This window comes from Lepidothrix coronata, unplaced genomic scaffold (genome assembly GCF_001604755.1).
Source record: "Lepidothrix coronata isolate B3197 unplaced genomic scaffold, Lepidothrix_coronata-1.0 Scaffold43, whole genome shotgun sequence".
Classification (NCBI taxonomy): domain Eukaryota; kingdom Metazoa; phylum Chordata; class Aves; order Passeriformes; family Pipridae; genus Lepidothrix; species Lepidothrix coronata.
In genome coordinates, this window is record NW_016690223.1 from 2,640,240 (window position 1) to 2,656,665 (window position 16,426).

At 40.1% G+C, this 16,426-nt stretch overlaps 1 protein-coding gene across 1 annotated transcript in view; it reads left to right on the forward strand.

Annotated features, from left to right (window-relative positions):
• Positions 1-7,888: 7,888 nt before the first annotated feature.
• KCNK10 (potassium two pore domain channel subfamily K member 10) overlaps positions 7,889-16,426 on the forward strand; it is a 70,801-nt gene continuing 62,263 nt past the window's right edge. The window contains exon 1 of the mRNA XM_017813924.1: positions 7,889-8,014. Within this exon, the coding sequence (XP_017669413.1) occupies positions 7,963-8,014 (52 nt within the window). The 5' untranslated portion in view covers positions 7,889-7,962. The remainder of the gene's footprint in view (positions 8,015-16,426) is intronic.

Here is a 16,426-nt window from a genome sequence, read left to right on the forward strand (position 1 = left end):
TTTTTATAGACACACACAATGTAAAGATGTAAAAATACAGTGGTTTCTATTGTTCCTTTTAAATGGAAGATCTCAAGGCTTTCCTATGCATTACATACAGAAGTAACTACAGCTGTTTTACAGCTGTAGGGATGCATTCCTGAATTACTCCATAAAAGGCTTAAAGCAAGTGTGTATTAAAAATGTAAATGTATAAAGGAGGCTGCCTGCAGACAACCTATAACTGTTAGCTTAGGAGGTTAATGTACATTACATTTTTCCATTCTCCAACATGAAGAGATGTTATCTTAGTATAATTCCCAACTCACATAACCTCTTTATTGCCTTTGTATTACCAGAGTATAAATAGTCTAGAACCTTATTATAATTATGTATGGTGACATATTTCATTTAATGGGTAGCTGAATGACTTGTTGGTCTGTAGGCTGTAGCAGATCTGCTGAGTATGAGAAGTCACTGCCTATGGGTTGATTCACAGTGAGCTTCTCACTTTGCTGAGAAAATGCCATGTGTGAATAACACTGCATTCTCTTGCAATGTTGCATCAGAACTGTTGTAATTCCACTTTATCTTCTCCCAGAAAATACTATAAAACAGTTAATGAAATCGAGAATGGTACTTGTTGTAGATGATGATGTTATATATCAGGGTGAATCTTGTCTTTTCAGTACTTTCTTTCTACCAAATCCATTAGATTCCACTTGTGGGTTTGTATTATTATTTCTTTTCTGTGACTCTATGTGGATGTGCGTGTACAGTTTGCGTAGAAACTCAAACTGGGATGCACCTACTCTTAGGTTGAATATCTTCAGAAATGCAGCAATAGCTTTTTCCTTGCTAGTATATTAAGACAATCAGTCATGAGCTGTTTTCCTGATTGTTATACTGCCTGACACACTGTTCCTACAATTAATATTAATGATTTTTAATTTACACTCAGAACACAGCCCCCACTCTTCCTACAACAGAATAATAATTTATTGATTCTATTTTGCTTGAAATATCATCCTATTTCAAAGTAATTTTCTCCTGAGAGTTCCAGCACTGAAGATGCCAGTGGTATGCAGATACAGAGACACAGGCAATTCAGAGTGTTAGCCTTCCAAACAATGGCTGAACTAGTGATTGAAAACTTTCTACATCTTTGTGGCTGAGAAGATGCATGTCCTGGGCTACAAGGCTGAGGGAAAGTGCGGGGCAGCGCTGGGAGTTAAACTCAATAGGAAGCCCCATTGTTCCTTATTCCACAGCTCCAATTCCATCGCTTTCACATTTTTGGAACAGCTTCTTACACACGAGCCATGTGAGAAATGTGTTACCTAATTTAGAAAGTAGTAAAGCTCTTCTGAGTACTTTACAGTGATGATGATTAATGCAAGAGTTGTAGTCAGTCCTTCAGATGCTCAGTATAGCTTCTTTCTTCCCTTGCTGTTCAGAGTAGAAAAGAAATAGGCACAACTATAATAGGACAGGTCACCGTGAATGGTGTTTGTGCAGGCTGTTCCTCTCTACTTTAACTGCTCTAGAGTTGCATTAATCCTCACATTTCATAGGCTGCTTATACAATATACTGCATTGAAAAACACTGAAATGAACAGCTGCAGTTAGTGGCATAGTTGATTCTAAGAAATATGAAAGTTTTCAGTAAAAATGAGTGGTAAGACAATGCTTCTGAGACCAGCATTAACGTCTTTGGTGTGTATGACCCCTGACCCTGCCCCACTGGCTGATAAGGCTGCTGTCATGTTTGTGGGAGGTAAGGTCAGAGCACAGGATAAGCATTCTTCCATGTAGCTGTATTAGTTCTACTAGTCCTGCTAATTAAGAAGAAAACATTCAGGCTATGCAGCAACACAGAAAATAACCTGAACTCTTGCCCAAGATCCCTATGTGTTCTAAGTACAAAGCTTCTTAAGTTTATTTCTTACGTCTGGAGGCTTTAAACAAAAGAGCATTAGAAGAACAAGCATATACATAAAAATGTGTTCTTTGGCTCTGTTTTCCTCGATCTACTCAAGAAGTGCAATTTTATACTATTCCTTAAATGACTCCTGCATTTGCAAGTGTGGTTTAATATATTTCTGTAGTGCATTAAACCCATTCACTCATTTATCCCTCATTCTGCCTTCAAAATAAGGAGTCTGTCCCACCCATTTATCCTTACCCTTCTCATGTCTAAACCATCTATTCTCCAATCTTTCATTTGTATCACGGGCATTGTGGTTTTCCTGTTCCCTTTTGACCTTGCCACTAGCATCATTGCCCATACTTCTGTCACTATGCTTCTGATACTGATGGCCCTTCATCCACTGCCTCTTACTTTTCGGATGTTTTGTGTGCTATTCTTCCCCCGTGCCTTCTGCTACTTTCTTTTACAAAGTCTGAATTGCCATTGCACTTGGCAGGACAGATTCTCACACGGGGTCAGGACGCTCCTGCCCCGGCAGGGCTCGCACCCCTGTTTCCCCCACCCGGCCCCCGGTGGGGTGGGACCGGTGAGTGACAGACAGCCGGGAAGCAGAGGGCGTCCCTGTCCAGGGTCCTGAAAGCTGTCAGCAAACTGGGCTGGGTCCTGCCTGTATCCTTCCGTTCGTGGCTCTGCTGCTGGTGTGAATGGCAAAGAAATGTTGGGATCTCCGAAAGCTAACTCCCAAATTTCCTGTTTAATATAGAAGAAAGTTATCAGCTGGTTAAAATAGACCGTCATGTATCTATCAAGTAAGAAATCTTAGAAAAATTACATGAGGGAATTCTATAAAATGAATTTGGTGGCTTGTTTTTATTAATCAGGCTTGCTATTTTTGTCAGATATCAGCCTTTGATCTTATGACGATTATTCAGGGACATCATGGAAAAACTGGAAGCCAGGATGTAATTCTCTCATGACTACGATTCAGGAGTAATTGTACTGAAGTCAAATTAAACTAATGTGAAAGAAATGTAAGTGGGTTCAGACAGACTCGGTACTGTGCAGCTTTTGCTAATACGTTTTTACATGGCATTATCTTTTACTGGAAAAAATTCTACAACATAATAATGTGCATGTATTTTTTCAGATAGAATAAAAAAGTGAGGTAACTACTCCACTTTTGTCCTTGTTGGCTATACAAAGGGACTGATATAACAGGTGGCTGAAAGCTGGAGTCTGGCTAATGAGGAATAGGTACAAGAAAAGAACAAAGAATGATGAAGATCATTACAAACTGTGAAGCAGGTATTCCCTCATCTGTTCTGGCATTTAGATGATTGATATGTTAGGAAATGAGAGGCAGAATCCATAGTGTATTCTGTTTAGTGTCACTGGCCAAAGGAACCTGTAGACAGGCTGTGGTACCATCCTGGCAAAGGTTATACGGAGGTGTAGTTTCCTTAGGTAGACTCACTGTTTTCACTGAAACCATTTCTGCCAATCAGTAAATTTTCTGTTCTGTGGATTAATCCATAAAATAATAAAACCACAGCACTGTATGCTATGGCTTAAAAAGTTTTAAGAAACTGAATGCAATAGAAGACAATAAAAATAGTAGGTTGCTTTTCCTTGCACAGTCCTTATTCTTAGTTAACTTCCTGATTCCTAATGACACTAAACCTTCTGAAAACTATTTGAATAAAAGGTCTTCAGGTTATCCTGTAGAGAAAGCTTTGAATTTTCTCCTTGACAGAAAGCTTCCTAAAGAAGTTAGAAAAGGATTCTGCACTGTACTGTGCCCAAATTAATACTACTGCAGAATGGATCAATAAAATATAAAGAACAGGATGCACTTCGTTTGGGTTATTCTCTAGCTCTCTTGGTCTCTGTAAATAACAGAACTCCCGTGGCAATAAACAGAATTATCTTCACAATTAGAAATAGCAGATTTCAAACAACTATGTGGTTATCCATAAACTAAATAGTTATATATACAAATGAGTACATTGTAAAGTAATGACACAAAGACTGTCTAGACTTCTATCTAACCATGTGTCATTTCTTCAGTGCAACCAAGAAGTGGAACATACAACTTACAGATGATTTCTACCTACTATCAAGGATCAAGGCATGTTTCCACTCCTGCTCACTGGATTTAGGTAGGTATAAGAACTATTTATTAATTTGTTTTTCTATGGCTTTCTTTGAGTTACATCAGAATAGCTTCTAAATCATTCATGCCATATTACTAATGAACTGCAAAAGGGCATTTAGTATTTTATTTTTCTTTCAATGAGAATGTTTGTAATAGAAAGCCTATTTTCTATTGTGTTGTGATTGTCACAGGCCCTGTTCTGTAAGGCACTGATTCTCAACTAACACCAAGTCTGAGGACATTTAAGGCTGAACAATAAGCCCTAAATGAGAAGGAAGAATTTAGGAAGACCAGTGTGATAAACTACTGATATAAAGTCAAGTCCTGAAAATTCTTATGCAGGTACTAAAACATATTGATCATGCTACATTTATTTTTTTTTTCTCAGTGAGCTTTCATTTAAATATTAAACATTACTGAATCCACTTAGCTTATAAAAGTTGATAGAGTAACAGCTTGAAACACTATAGCTTCAAGGCACCAGTTCTCCCTATCATAAGAATTTGACATCACTGAGGGGTGAAAGGCCTTTTCTTTGCATAAGATAATAGTTACGTTTCTATGCAACAGCTGTGCTGTGAGTGAAAGATGCACTCATTGTGCCAAATCTATCTCTGGAGTAACCCCATTGATTTTAAATGAGTTACTTTGGGAATAAATTGGCCCACTGGATAAAACTGCAGGTCTGAGGCACTGAAATAATTGAGCAAGTTTTTCATGCTCATAACATACTAAAAAAAATTGCAAAACAATTACATGATGTACCTGACATTTATGTACCACTACATTTATGTACCTGACAAATCAATCACAATTGATTTGCCACAAGGTTTTTAAGTTATATAGCGAGGGCAAACATTTATGTAGAACTTACAGACACTTTGTGTGAATATGTGAACATTAAGGGGATACAAGAAACATGAATTTTGTCATTATTATCTATTTAGTGTTACAGTAAGTCAAACAAATATGAGATGTCTCTCTTTTGTCATTTTAATAATAAAGGATTCATATGTCCACATGAAAATTCCTCTTCTTTAGACAGTAAAAATCAGATGATTTTCTGGTAATGAACTACCTGAAGAATTCATCTCTAGACTATAGTCTTCCTGTATATCTTAGCAGGAATTTAATGCCACTGGCCTTTCAGGGGACTGTTTCATTTTGATTATCTTAGGTGAGTTCTCAGTGGACAGGTGTCTGTGGCACAATACACGTCATCAGTTAACTGCTGATAGTTACAGCACAAAGTCAAGGTAGTGCTTGGGTTAGGGTGACACAACTGACTAGTATATATCTATATTGTAGTTTTTCTCAGTAATGTACAAGGTAGATGCCAATGAACTGGGAACTTTTGAATGCTAAGGAAGAATTATTTACATGGATATATATTATATATGTGTGTGTATAAATACATGAATAGCTCTTTATTGATACATATTTGATAAGTGATCTTGTTAGGCATTCAGAAGGCTTCTTTGAAATCTTTTAGGTTACTGTAAATATGATTCAAGCGATTACAGAGCACAATTAGCAAAGCCTACCCTCACTTTTGTTTCCATTCAGTTTGCAGAAGTAATGTCAACAGAAATCCCGAAGTCTGTTCAGAGTGCATCGTGGTTTGCTTGAAAAGGAAATACCTTGTGCTCCTGATGTCATCATTGCAATCATCTCAAATTCAGGTCTGACTGAGCAGGCTCATTATCATTCTCACCATGTCCTCCCTTAGAGCAGCCTCTCCCGCCTCCTCCCATACAGCACAAAACAAGAGCCACAGGGTGCTTGGATTAGGGAAAGAAGAGACACCCAGCACCTCCCCCCAGGAAAACTTGCTGCATTACTTCCATGTAGTTTCTTCGAACTACATACTGCTTTACAGGAAGTGTGGATTCACAAATATTGATTTCCTCTTCCTGCTTAGGATTGAATAAAGACTGGGAACAAGCACAGATTTAGCTTCAGAATGTGGATGTGAAAAGAGTGTGCCAATCTCCACAGTACGAGTTTACTGAGGAGAGCCACACATTACAGGCTGCTTTGGTTTGAGGGATTTTTTTCTCCTCACCAGGGCAGATTTCTCTCTTTGATCTTACAAGGTTAGCTAACATCTGAGCAACAGATAGGAAAGCAAGACAGAAAAAGGGCAGTTGAGCAAAAAGAAGTACAGGGCAAAAAGCAGGGAACAAATGATCTCAGCCACCAGGTTTAAATCACAACCATGTTTCCTGAAAATTCAGATCATCTATGGACCTCTGGATTGATTCTGGTATGTGTGTCTGACCATGACCCAGAGAAATTTGTAGATCTCTCCACTAAACCATCCCCTGGGAACGCTCTCCTTCACACAAGGAGTTGATTTCCCCTGTGGAAGAGAATAGGCAGGACAGGGTTAATCTCTCACAGTTTTCCTTCAGGCCCCCAGAGGGGCTGGGGTTTTGTTTTCCTGGGTAAGGGAGGGGAGCTGGGGCATGTATTGTAACTGGAACTGGAGACCTTTCTGGTGTTACCAGCCTGGTTTAGGTTTGAGGGAAAGCCTGGAGAGGACGGAGAGGAAGGAAGAATGCAGACTTGGAAAGCAGCAAGTGCTTGGTAATTGCACACGTGTCCTCCATTTCCCCGAAGCCTCCTGAGACCTTAAGGGGGGTCCAAGAGGCCTTCAGCCTCCTGCCCCCTCCCCGCAGCTTGGCCACAACTTACAGCGCTGCTGTACCAGGCTTTGCCTTGACGCGAAGTGTCTAACCCTGCCCACCGTGCGGATTGGGGACAGAATGGGGAGCAGGGGTTCCCTGGCTTTCGAGGTATCCGGTTCTGGTCCCCAGAGCCCGCGGGGGCTCGGAGGATCCCTGCCCTTCCCCTCCCCCTGTGTTGCAGGGGCTCTGGATGCTGCCGTACTCCTGCCATGTGCTCCCGCCGCCGCTACTGCTGCTCTTAGCTTAGTCGAGCGTGTCTCTGGCTGCAAACTCTGCCAAACAAGCCTGCATACCCCTCTCGGGAAAGATACCCATTGAGTACTAGCCGGAGCCTGCCCCCTCCCTAGGAACCCCGCCACCGCCTCTTACAAAGGGACTCACAGCCTCTCTCCACCCTCTTTTTAAGCCAGTGCAGAGAGGGGGTCCATGAATTCCCTCCAAAGCTATAGGGTGGCTCCCTCCTCCTCCTCCTCCTCCCCTTCCTGCTCCGGCTCTCCTGGGCGAGCCAGGCTGCTGCTGCATTCAGTCGGGGTGGTCCCCAGCCTCGCCCCTGCCTCGCCCTAGCCATGCTGCTGCGGCTCACGCCCCATGGCTGACTTTTGTTACCCCTCTAGTGCCCGGGGCTGAACTGAGGTGGGCGCATTTTCGGGTGGTGTCTGAGGCTAGAGAGCGTGTGCGTGTGTGGGAGGTGTCCCTGGGGGTGTGGGGGGCTGGCCGACTCCCCGATCCTGGCAAGCCTGCTTGCTCGCCAGCCCGGGTGGCCCCTCGGGTGGGCGCAGCAGAGGGGCCACGCTGCAGCGGGGACCCCGCCATCCTGACATCTGCAGGTGGATGGAGCGAGACGGCTGCGGGAGCCTCTCCTGGAGCCAGCAGCACCCTGGACCCGCTGGCCATCTCAGTCTGCTCTGTTCCTGCTCCCCCAAATTCTCTCCGGTCCTCAGTCCATCCCTTCTACCCCTCTCTCTGCTGGGGTGTCTGCACCCCTCCTCACCTCGTCGGCACCAACCCCTCCACTCCACTCCCCTGCCCGCCCCTCCCCAACCTCTTCGATTTATTTGTGTATTTTTTTCCTTGGCAACCACCAGTTCCTCTCAGTCAAACAGCGCAGGCTCCCTATAATTTGAAATTAATTTGTTTGACTGCAGCATCGAGACAGGAAGGTTGGGAATTTATTTAATTCTTTTTACTCCCTTTGCAAAAAGGAAGCAATGAAATTTCCAATCGAGACTCCAAGAAAACAGGTGAACTGGGATCCTCAAGGTTGGTGATTCTCTATTACTATAATTACTGTAGTAATAACAATTATTATTATTTCTTGTGTCTGTTGACTCGTAGGAGAATATGTGACTCCAAATGGGAGGAGGCGTTGGATGCTTGACTGCTTCCCATGTGCGCTGTTCAGTCTTTCTTGCTCAGTCCTAACAGTGCATTACAAAATGCTACTCAGATGTGGGGTTGGGTGGCTGCGTGGGTAAAACCTCTTCAAGGTGTAAGTTTTACAGTTCTATATTTGATATATCTTTTCCCTCCTCTCTTCTCCCTTTTTCTTGAGTATTTTCATGGTAAACTTGCCTGGGATGGCAGTGATCTCTGGCTCACTGCATTGTTTGTTTTATCAGTGGCTCCTTTGTTGTTTCTAGTGATCATTGTCTCTGCTAAATGGGTGGTACAGGAGTGGACACAGATGTGACTGCTTGCTCAGGGCTCCTCGATGGCACATGTTTGTTGGCAGGAGCAAAATGCTGCTGCAATATAACCCTTAGTGTGGATGGTATAAAAAGACACATTAAATAATAGAGCCCAAAGGGACCTTTACACTCTTTACTCTGTGTTGTTAACGACTGACTGGCCCAAGTGGATAGTTTGATTAACTATATAGGTAGGTTTGGAGTCAGACTTGGGGAGTGTGTTCCTGTGATGGTGGAAGGAGATTTACGCCAGTGCAGTGGTTTTCAATAAAATGATCCAAGTGGTGTTTGAAAATCATAATCAAATCCTCTCCTTTCCTGGCATGGGGAGGAAGTTCATCTGCATCCTACAGAAGTGACTGAAAAAACCCTATTGGTAATTTGTATACTGGTGTGTCATATTTCTGTGCATCATTAGAGAAGCAAAACTACTTGAAGCCGTATGCTCAGGTTTGCAGCAGAACTGCTGGCAGACAGTTACTGTACAGCAGTGCTTGCAGGAAGTATAAAGTGATAGCACAGGCTTTGATTATTCGTTTTTATTCCGCAGGTTTGGTTTTAGTGGTCAATTTGCTTGTCATCCTCCATGCCCTCACATTCACAAAATGAAACATTAGAAACAGTTTCTCCTGGTGTAGAAGGGATACGGCAGAACAATCCTCTGAGCAGATCTGATGTGCTGTTTAAACAGTATACACAATTAAGCTTTAGTTTAAGCCTTACTACATCTCTAATTAGGTGAAGGCTGAAAATGACACATCAGCCTTCTCCGCCCTCAGCTTCCCAAAGAACACATGGATAGTAGTGCTAACAGAGATTTGATTATTGTAATAACAGTATATCCCTTATCCTATGGTCAAAATTCTGTGAAAACTTGCCCTTTCCAGGTGCTTTTCTGAGTATGTTTGCTGCAGCTTCATTTTAATTAATTTTATGTATTGCAAAATGCCTTTTATTGCAAAAAGCTCGTCTTCTCTTCTCTGACAAGGCATACAGAAAGATGAACTGATGACATTCGGTGTGGAGCTCCTTTGCTTGGCAATCAGCTTTAAAGCGTATGGATCCGACAGGTGGTTTGCCACAATTTACTGATGTGACAGAACTATAGAATACTGTAGCAGTTAACAGATCACAAACCCAGCAGGTTTCCTCTCTGCCAAGCTGAATGCCTGCTAAAAACTGCAGAATCCTATTAGTTATGTCTCCTCAGTGTATTGACTTTGTTAGGCAGGCAGAATGGATGCTAATGTATAGCCAAGAAATGTTATTTTCTAATTCTCTATGAGACTCAGGAAATAGATAAAATTTGGTCAAAGGGAAAAAAGGCAAATGGGCAAGGAAAAGCTCTCTAAGGCCCAATCCTTTAATCAGTAGAGGAACAGTGCAGTGACACTGTACTCATACTCCCACTGAAAAATTAGTTGTGTGTGTAGAAGATAAGGTAGTTCAGCATTGTATTACTTTTGAAACAAAAATATATTTACGTAGATATAAATGTTACTAGTGATCTACACAAAAAAGCTAAAAGCTCTAAAATGAATTTAATTTACGGTTACATATGTAGTCTGTTCTCTGCATGTACATGTGAAGAATGATGTTATGTTTTGCATCCTATGTGGTATCTTTGGAGTTAAAGACTGAAGTAGTTTTTCTTAGATACAAAGATCAACATGTAAAAAGTTGGTGGTGCAAGGATGCAAAGAGTCCTAAATATTAAAAGCACAACTCATCTCCAGTTAGTGTTCACACTCCAATACCAGGCTCATTTCAGGTTGTACTGTATGATTGTGCCCTGTTCTGGTCATCAAACGGAGAACACACAGTTTCCATAGTTTTGTCTAATAGGAATTGTGCTAACTTGCGCTAACCATACTTGAAGGATATCAACTGATGCTCCTGGCAAGCAAGCTAGCAGCCCAAGGACATAAGTGAGAGTTATGGTATCTCAAAGTTTGTTTAGATCTGATTATTCCAGGCAATATTTTCTAGAAATTATACACATTTCTAAAGGCCAGGGCCCTTGTTGTGGAGATATGGCTGGCTTGGAATTGATGCTGCTGCTGGTTTGAACCCAGGTCAGAATGATAGTCATTGAAATGAATTAATGCTCAATTCCATAATGCTAACTGAATATAAATATTTACATAGATAAATAGATTAGAGACTGCTGGTAATTTTCATCTGATGTAAAACTGATATTCTCAGTTCAGATTAGCAAAGATCAATATACCATAGAAAGACACTGTGGAGAGAAAAGGTGCAAAAGAATAGAATTGTCATGAAAGATGGTGTCTGACAGATGGCTAATGGGAGACTGATTTCTCAGCCATTAAACTGGGTCAAACAGAGCTTGGAAACTGAACTGTGATATTATCATTTTGTATATTATCTTATGTGTCTGGTATAAAGTATACCTGCGTGTTCTGTGTAAATGACGAGTGAGTTTTCTAGATAAACGAAATATGCAATCTGGAATTGTATAAGGTCCAGATTCCTACAGTGAAGTCCACTGTTATCCCAGGCAATGAAACTATGTAAATCCATTAACAAACAGATCAAACTCAATTCCAAAAGTAACTGGGACTTGTCCCTTACAATCTAATGTGAAATATGCCCTAGAATCCCATATATATTGACTAAACCCCACACAATTTGTATACAGTGAATGAATAGCGTAAGAAATGAGTAAGAAAACCAAGAAGTCACCTCAAGAATGTTTTAGGGAGCACTGGACCCATAGAGTAGGGGTACAGGATATCACACTACCTGGCCTTACGTTTTAAAAAACAAGATTGCCATTTGTTTTACTGGTGGAACCAGCCTGTATATACACAAACAGAAAACATTTGATCTGCCTATCTCTAATTTTTACTTGTCGCATTTGATACAATTCAGGTAAAGCAATAACTGAAATTAGTGAAAGACCAGATTCTTAGTTTCATACCTCATACAACTTCTCATCTATAGATTTTCAGAATATAAAAGTGGATTTACAGCAGCATATGAAGACATTAATTCTCATAACTGTTGTTCGTATCTCTCCCCTTTCTTGCATTCCTCTTGCTGTTTGTTACACCCACCTGTTGTCTGTGCTTTAATTGGCTTATTATATCTTTGCACATATATTTTTATACAGTACCTAAACCACAATATGTCCCTCATCCTGTCTGAGACATCTGGATGTTACAACAATATCAACTTTTTTCCTAAAAATTACCTGCTTAAAATTGATGTTTCTTTGCAGAAAAGAAAGGTAGATGAGACTGTTTCCAATAAGATCAAAAATGATTCCCAAGTGAGACTGTCTAGCAGGGTGATGGTGAGATGTCTTTTCCAAGGGAAGTATGTCTGCCTTACTGATGCTCTTAGTAGGCAGCAAGTGGAGTTCAGTTTTGTTCCATCCTTTGTGCCTGCAGTTTTTTGCTGTCATTGCAGTGATACGGATTGTCAGAGCCTTTTGAATTTCCAGATAAATGTTTATCTCTACACTGATGTTTTGGAACTCAAAAGTTTTGATACCAGTTCCTGCATCCTTTCACAAATATATTGTTTTTATAGGATAGCTGTCTGCACTTTGGAGTTCTGAAACCATACCTGTATTACTGCCCTTATATTTAATGTGGGAGTTAGTGGTCTGTGGGGAATTCAAACCATGGTTGAGAGTCTGGAGTTCCTCTTCAAATTTTGCTACTGACTTACTGTTAAACCTTAAGCAAGCTACTTACCCTTTCTTTTCCTTCCTTTTTCCTTGACTGCAAAACAAGAATATTAATACTTTCCTAATGCACAAGGGTGTTGTGGAATATAATTAACTTGTTTAGAGCAATCTAAGATCTGCTACTGAAAGAAGAGCATATGTATTGCAATCAAATGCTAAAACAATTAGGAGGGAGCAAAACAGCCTGCCATCATACACAGATCACATCAATTAAGAAATAAGGTAGTCTCTGCAATTTACAACTCTAGGAAACTAGTATCATTTACTCTTCTTTACAGACACTGAAGATTCAACTGAGTTTCCCGTTAGAAGTATCTAAACACCTTTGATATTCCCAGGCTGCTGCTCCAGAGGGGCTGAAGTCTTCCATAGGTCCTTTATTACCTGCCATGGGATTTCTCACTTCGCCTGAGGCACCTCAAGCAGTACTAGACACCTATATGTGGGACAACGAGCTGAGTCTCAAGTGCCTTCATGCATCAGGATTGGATCATCCCTTGAGGACTGTTTGAAAAATCTTCAGCATCAGCTACTCAGTACAGATTAAACTGATGCTGCTGGTGGAATTTACAAATTGCTGCAGTACTTGCTTTTTCTGTTGTTTTATTCAAAGACACCAATGCAGAAGGCAAACTTAATTATAAAGATGTAGATGAGTAGAATAAAGGTGCTCATTTCAGTCCTCTGTTTTCAAGAGGATATATGAAAAGAAATAAAATGCCTTTGTGAGCTAGACTATGTCTTTCTGCATCGGTAAGTCAGTTCTTAGTAGCTCAGTATATGAAGACTGTTCTGGGAAGCTATAATGTGTGAAAAAGTAGCTCTGATGCCCCTAAATGACCCATGGTCATGGTCAATGACCCTGTGCTAGTTGTGTCACAAAATCATATTGGCTACTGGCCCACCCATCTGATAGACTGGGACTCTGCTCTGCCTAGTAAGCATGGGAAAAATTACCCAGTAGAAGTTGAGTAAACAGGAGGTCAGTCCTGGAAGTGCGTGGTGTAGGCACAATAGTGCCAAATACGGTAAGGTGAAAAAATTGAAGAGTTTGGAAAACACATAGAAAAGAATGAAAAAATCAGAACTATGTGGAGCCTACAGGGGAGACAGATAAGTACCGTGGACCCTAATGTGGTAAGAGATAGAAAGATACAATTAAATTAGGAGGAGAGGAAGAAAGACGGCAGAGAGCTATTAGTTTCGTCAATGTTGTCTTTAGGATGCCCTGGAAATGGTAACACTAAGGATTCAGAAATGTAAAATTAGTAGTAAGAAGGTGGCAGAGCAAAGGACTGGGCAGCAGCTTTGTTAGTAATAGTGAAGAAAGACTGAACTCTAGTTAAGGTAAGAAAGATGAAGGGTAGGGTACCATTAAGATGTCATCTGTACTGTGAGAAAAGGAGAATGAAAAAATCAAAGGCAATATGAAGCCGTAAGTCTAAGATAGGAAGAGCAGTAGAATTGTCAGCAGTACGAGGGTTAGGACAGAATTATTATTTCAGTGAAGAACACCGATGCTCTTTTTTGCCACATGTACGAGAGTAATCTGTTAATGGCTTTTGGACAGAAAAGTCCCTTGGGCAACTCTTGAAAACTGATGCTACTGAAGTGATGGAGTTTGCTTTTGGGATAAAGATATATGATACCAGTTGTAATTGGGTAGGCTTTAGTTCAGCTTTTGGCGTTTATGTGGATTTATGTAGTTACTGTGTGGACTGTATCAGCTTCAGACAGAAGTGCATATTAATGGTAATACACTTTAATTCTTACTCTCTTGATTTAATCCAGAACTGGGAATTTTACCACTCATTTTGGTGCGAGCAACATGAATTCTTCATTTTAAAAGAACTGTGTTGTTGCTGCAGGCTTTACTGAGTTAAAAGTAAGAGAGTGCCTGGAATCACTGGGAAAACAGAGGCCCTGGATTTTGTGCTCAAAATAGGGTAAGCACCTGGAGTGAAATGGGGAGGAAAAAATGAGGAGGTCAGGATAAGAAAGGGGTAACCAACAGACTAATATTCAACAGGTAGAGTATTACAGAATTCAGTGTCATGGGAATGCCTAACTTTTATTTTGTAATAATCTTAGTGTAACAGCAAAAGCTGAAACAGAGAATATGAATGCTGAACAGTGGTCTCTTTTTTTTAGGGAAGTTTTATGTAAAAGAAGTGACATTCAGCAAAAGGCTAAATACTAATTTTTCTAATACCTTTTTTTATAGGAATATCTCTGGTCTTTGTTTTCTGTAAGGATGAAAACATCCTGGGACCTACCTTAGTCATACAGAGGCTGCCTATATTGCAGTTCCTGAGCCATTGGTTATACTTCTATTGTTTGTCTATAAAGCATGTATAGGAAAACATTTTATCTATAATGGAAAAATATGCTCTAAGATGAACCTGCTGACTTTCATAAATAATGTGTCATGCAGTTCTCTCTGGTTACCCCAATGAGGTAAAACAAGTGAGAACAGTGCATATCCTATACTCTTGTACTTCAGGGTGGTAGTGCCAATCCTTTTTAGTCCATGGACCATTGTTATTCTCCAAACATACTTTCTGGGTTGCTTTTCACACAATTAAACATCAACTAAGATTATTTAAACAAAATTATATTTCATATATGAACTATGAATCTCTTATCATGTTAATGAATCACAGAATTGAGGCTGTGTCATTGGTCTGGGAATGCTGAGACCAAGAATTCAGATTTCATCTTTTTCTTTAATTGCTAATAAAATTCTTAAGCTATTACAAGTCTTACTATTGTCAAAGTGTCCCAAATGCATGCGTTATTATGTGTTATCCAGTTGTCCTAAAATATAAACATAGGAGAACACTTGTATGATTTTGAGTTTAAGGTAGAAATTTCAGTGTGGGTGTATCCTGGTATTGGAAATTAAAATGAAGGCCAGTAGGGTGATAGAATCTGTTATCAAAATCTGTATGAGGGGAAAAAAGAGGTAGAAGTGAATAAAGAAGCTTAGCTTAATTTTATTTTCCTGTTTTTAAAATCAAAGGGACCATCCTGCTCAGAGCTAGAGTTGTGACAAGGGGCATGAAATATATGAAAGGGAGTGAAACTTGTTGCACTTAGGAGTGCATCTGGAGTCCTGAATAGCACTAATGATCAGTTGCAAAGTCTGGGTGTGGGTTCAATTTTTTTCTTTTTTTAATCCTGACATAGTTAGGTCCAGTGTTTCGTTTGAGTTTGCTATTTGAAATTTGACGTTTAAAAAGAAATAAAGACCTAACAAGGAGAGACAAAGCAAAGCTGCTTCAGGAAACGTGGATTACAAAAGAGTGAGTCTCAAGTGTGACAGGATCAGATCTGCTGCCAGAAGTGCAGAAAATGCAGAATGAACAGGGTGTACCTGTAGTAAGGCTGAAAATGCTCTGAAAAAAAAAAAGTGTGGACATGAAAATAAGTTTGGCAGCCTTCAACTAAAATTCACTGTTTTCAAGCACATGATGTTCTTTCTACCTTTTAGAAGTAAGTGTATAACCTAGGTCAAATTTATAAAGTCCCTGAAGTATCTTTATGTCCTCTGTTGGTTCCTCAGGCACGTATCAGGGTCTTTCTCTGTGAACAAAACTAAATCGCAGTATAAATAGTCTCATGTACATATTACAGAATATTTTTATCTCATGAAGTAAGTATCTTTCATAGATGATGATTTGTTTATTTGGCTAGTCTCTCATTAGAGAAACAGTCTTATGACTCTTCCATTTGTTCCTCAATTATGTCCCCACACAAATGCATTCAATAGATCTTTAAATTGCTTCAGTTCTTTTTCTGATAATCTGTGGATTATTTATGACTGTGTGACTATTTGTTTGCTGAAGACTGTTTAACTAGTAGGGGATAACAAAAGATAACACCCTAAAAAATCTTCTTAGAAAGCAATACAAGTTATTTTGGTAGCACTATCCTACAGGATCATCACGGTGCTTTAACCATCAGGCTTTGAGATTTGTTAGAGCCATATGTCCATATCTCAGCAGGACTGACTCATCTTTTCTTCCCTAGGAATTAAAAACCAACATGCTACTGATTCTACTGGATGAGGATTTTGGATTTTGGCACCTTAAACTTGTGCCACTGAATTTCTGAAAATTCAGTAATACGTTGTTGAAGGGTTGCTTGGATTATTTCTCTCTTACTTGATACTGTAATATAATAATACCAGCATGATTTCAAAACAGAAAATCCATACTGACAGCTTGTACAGGGCTTTTATCCTCTCGAGTTTCAGGTTTTCAT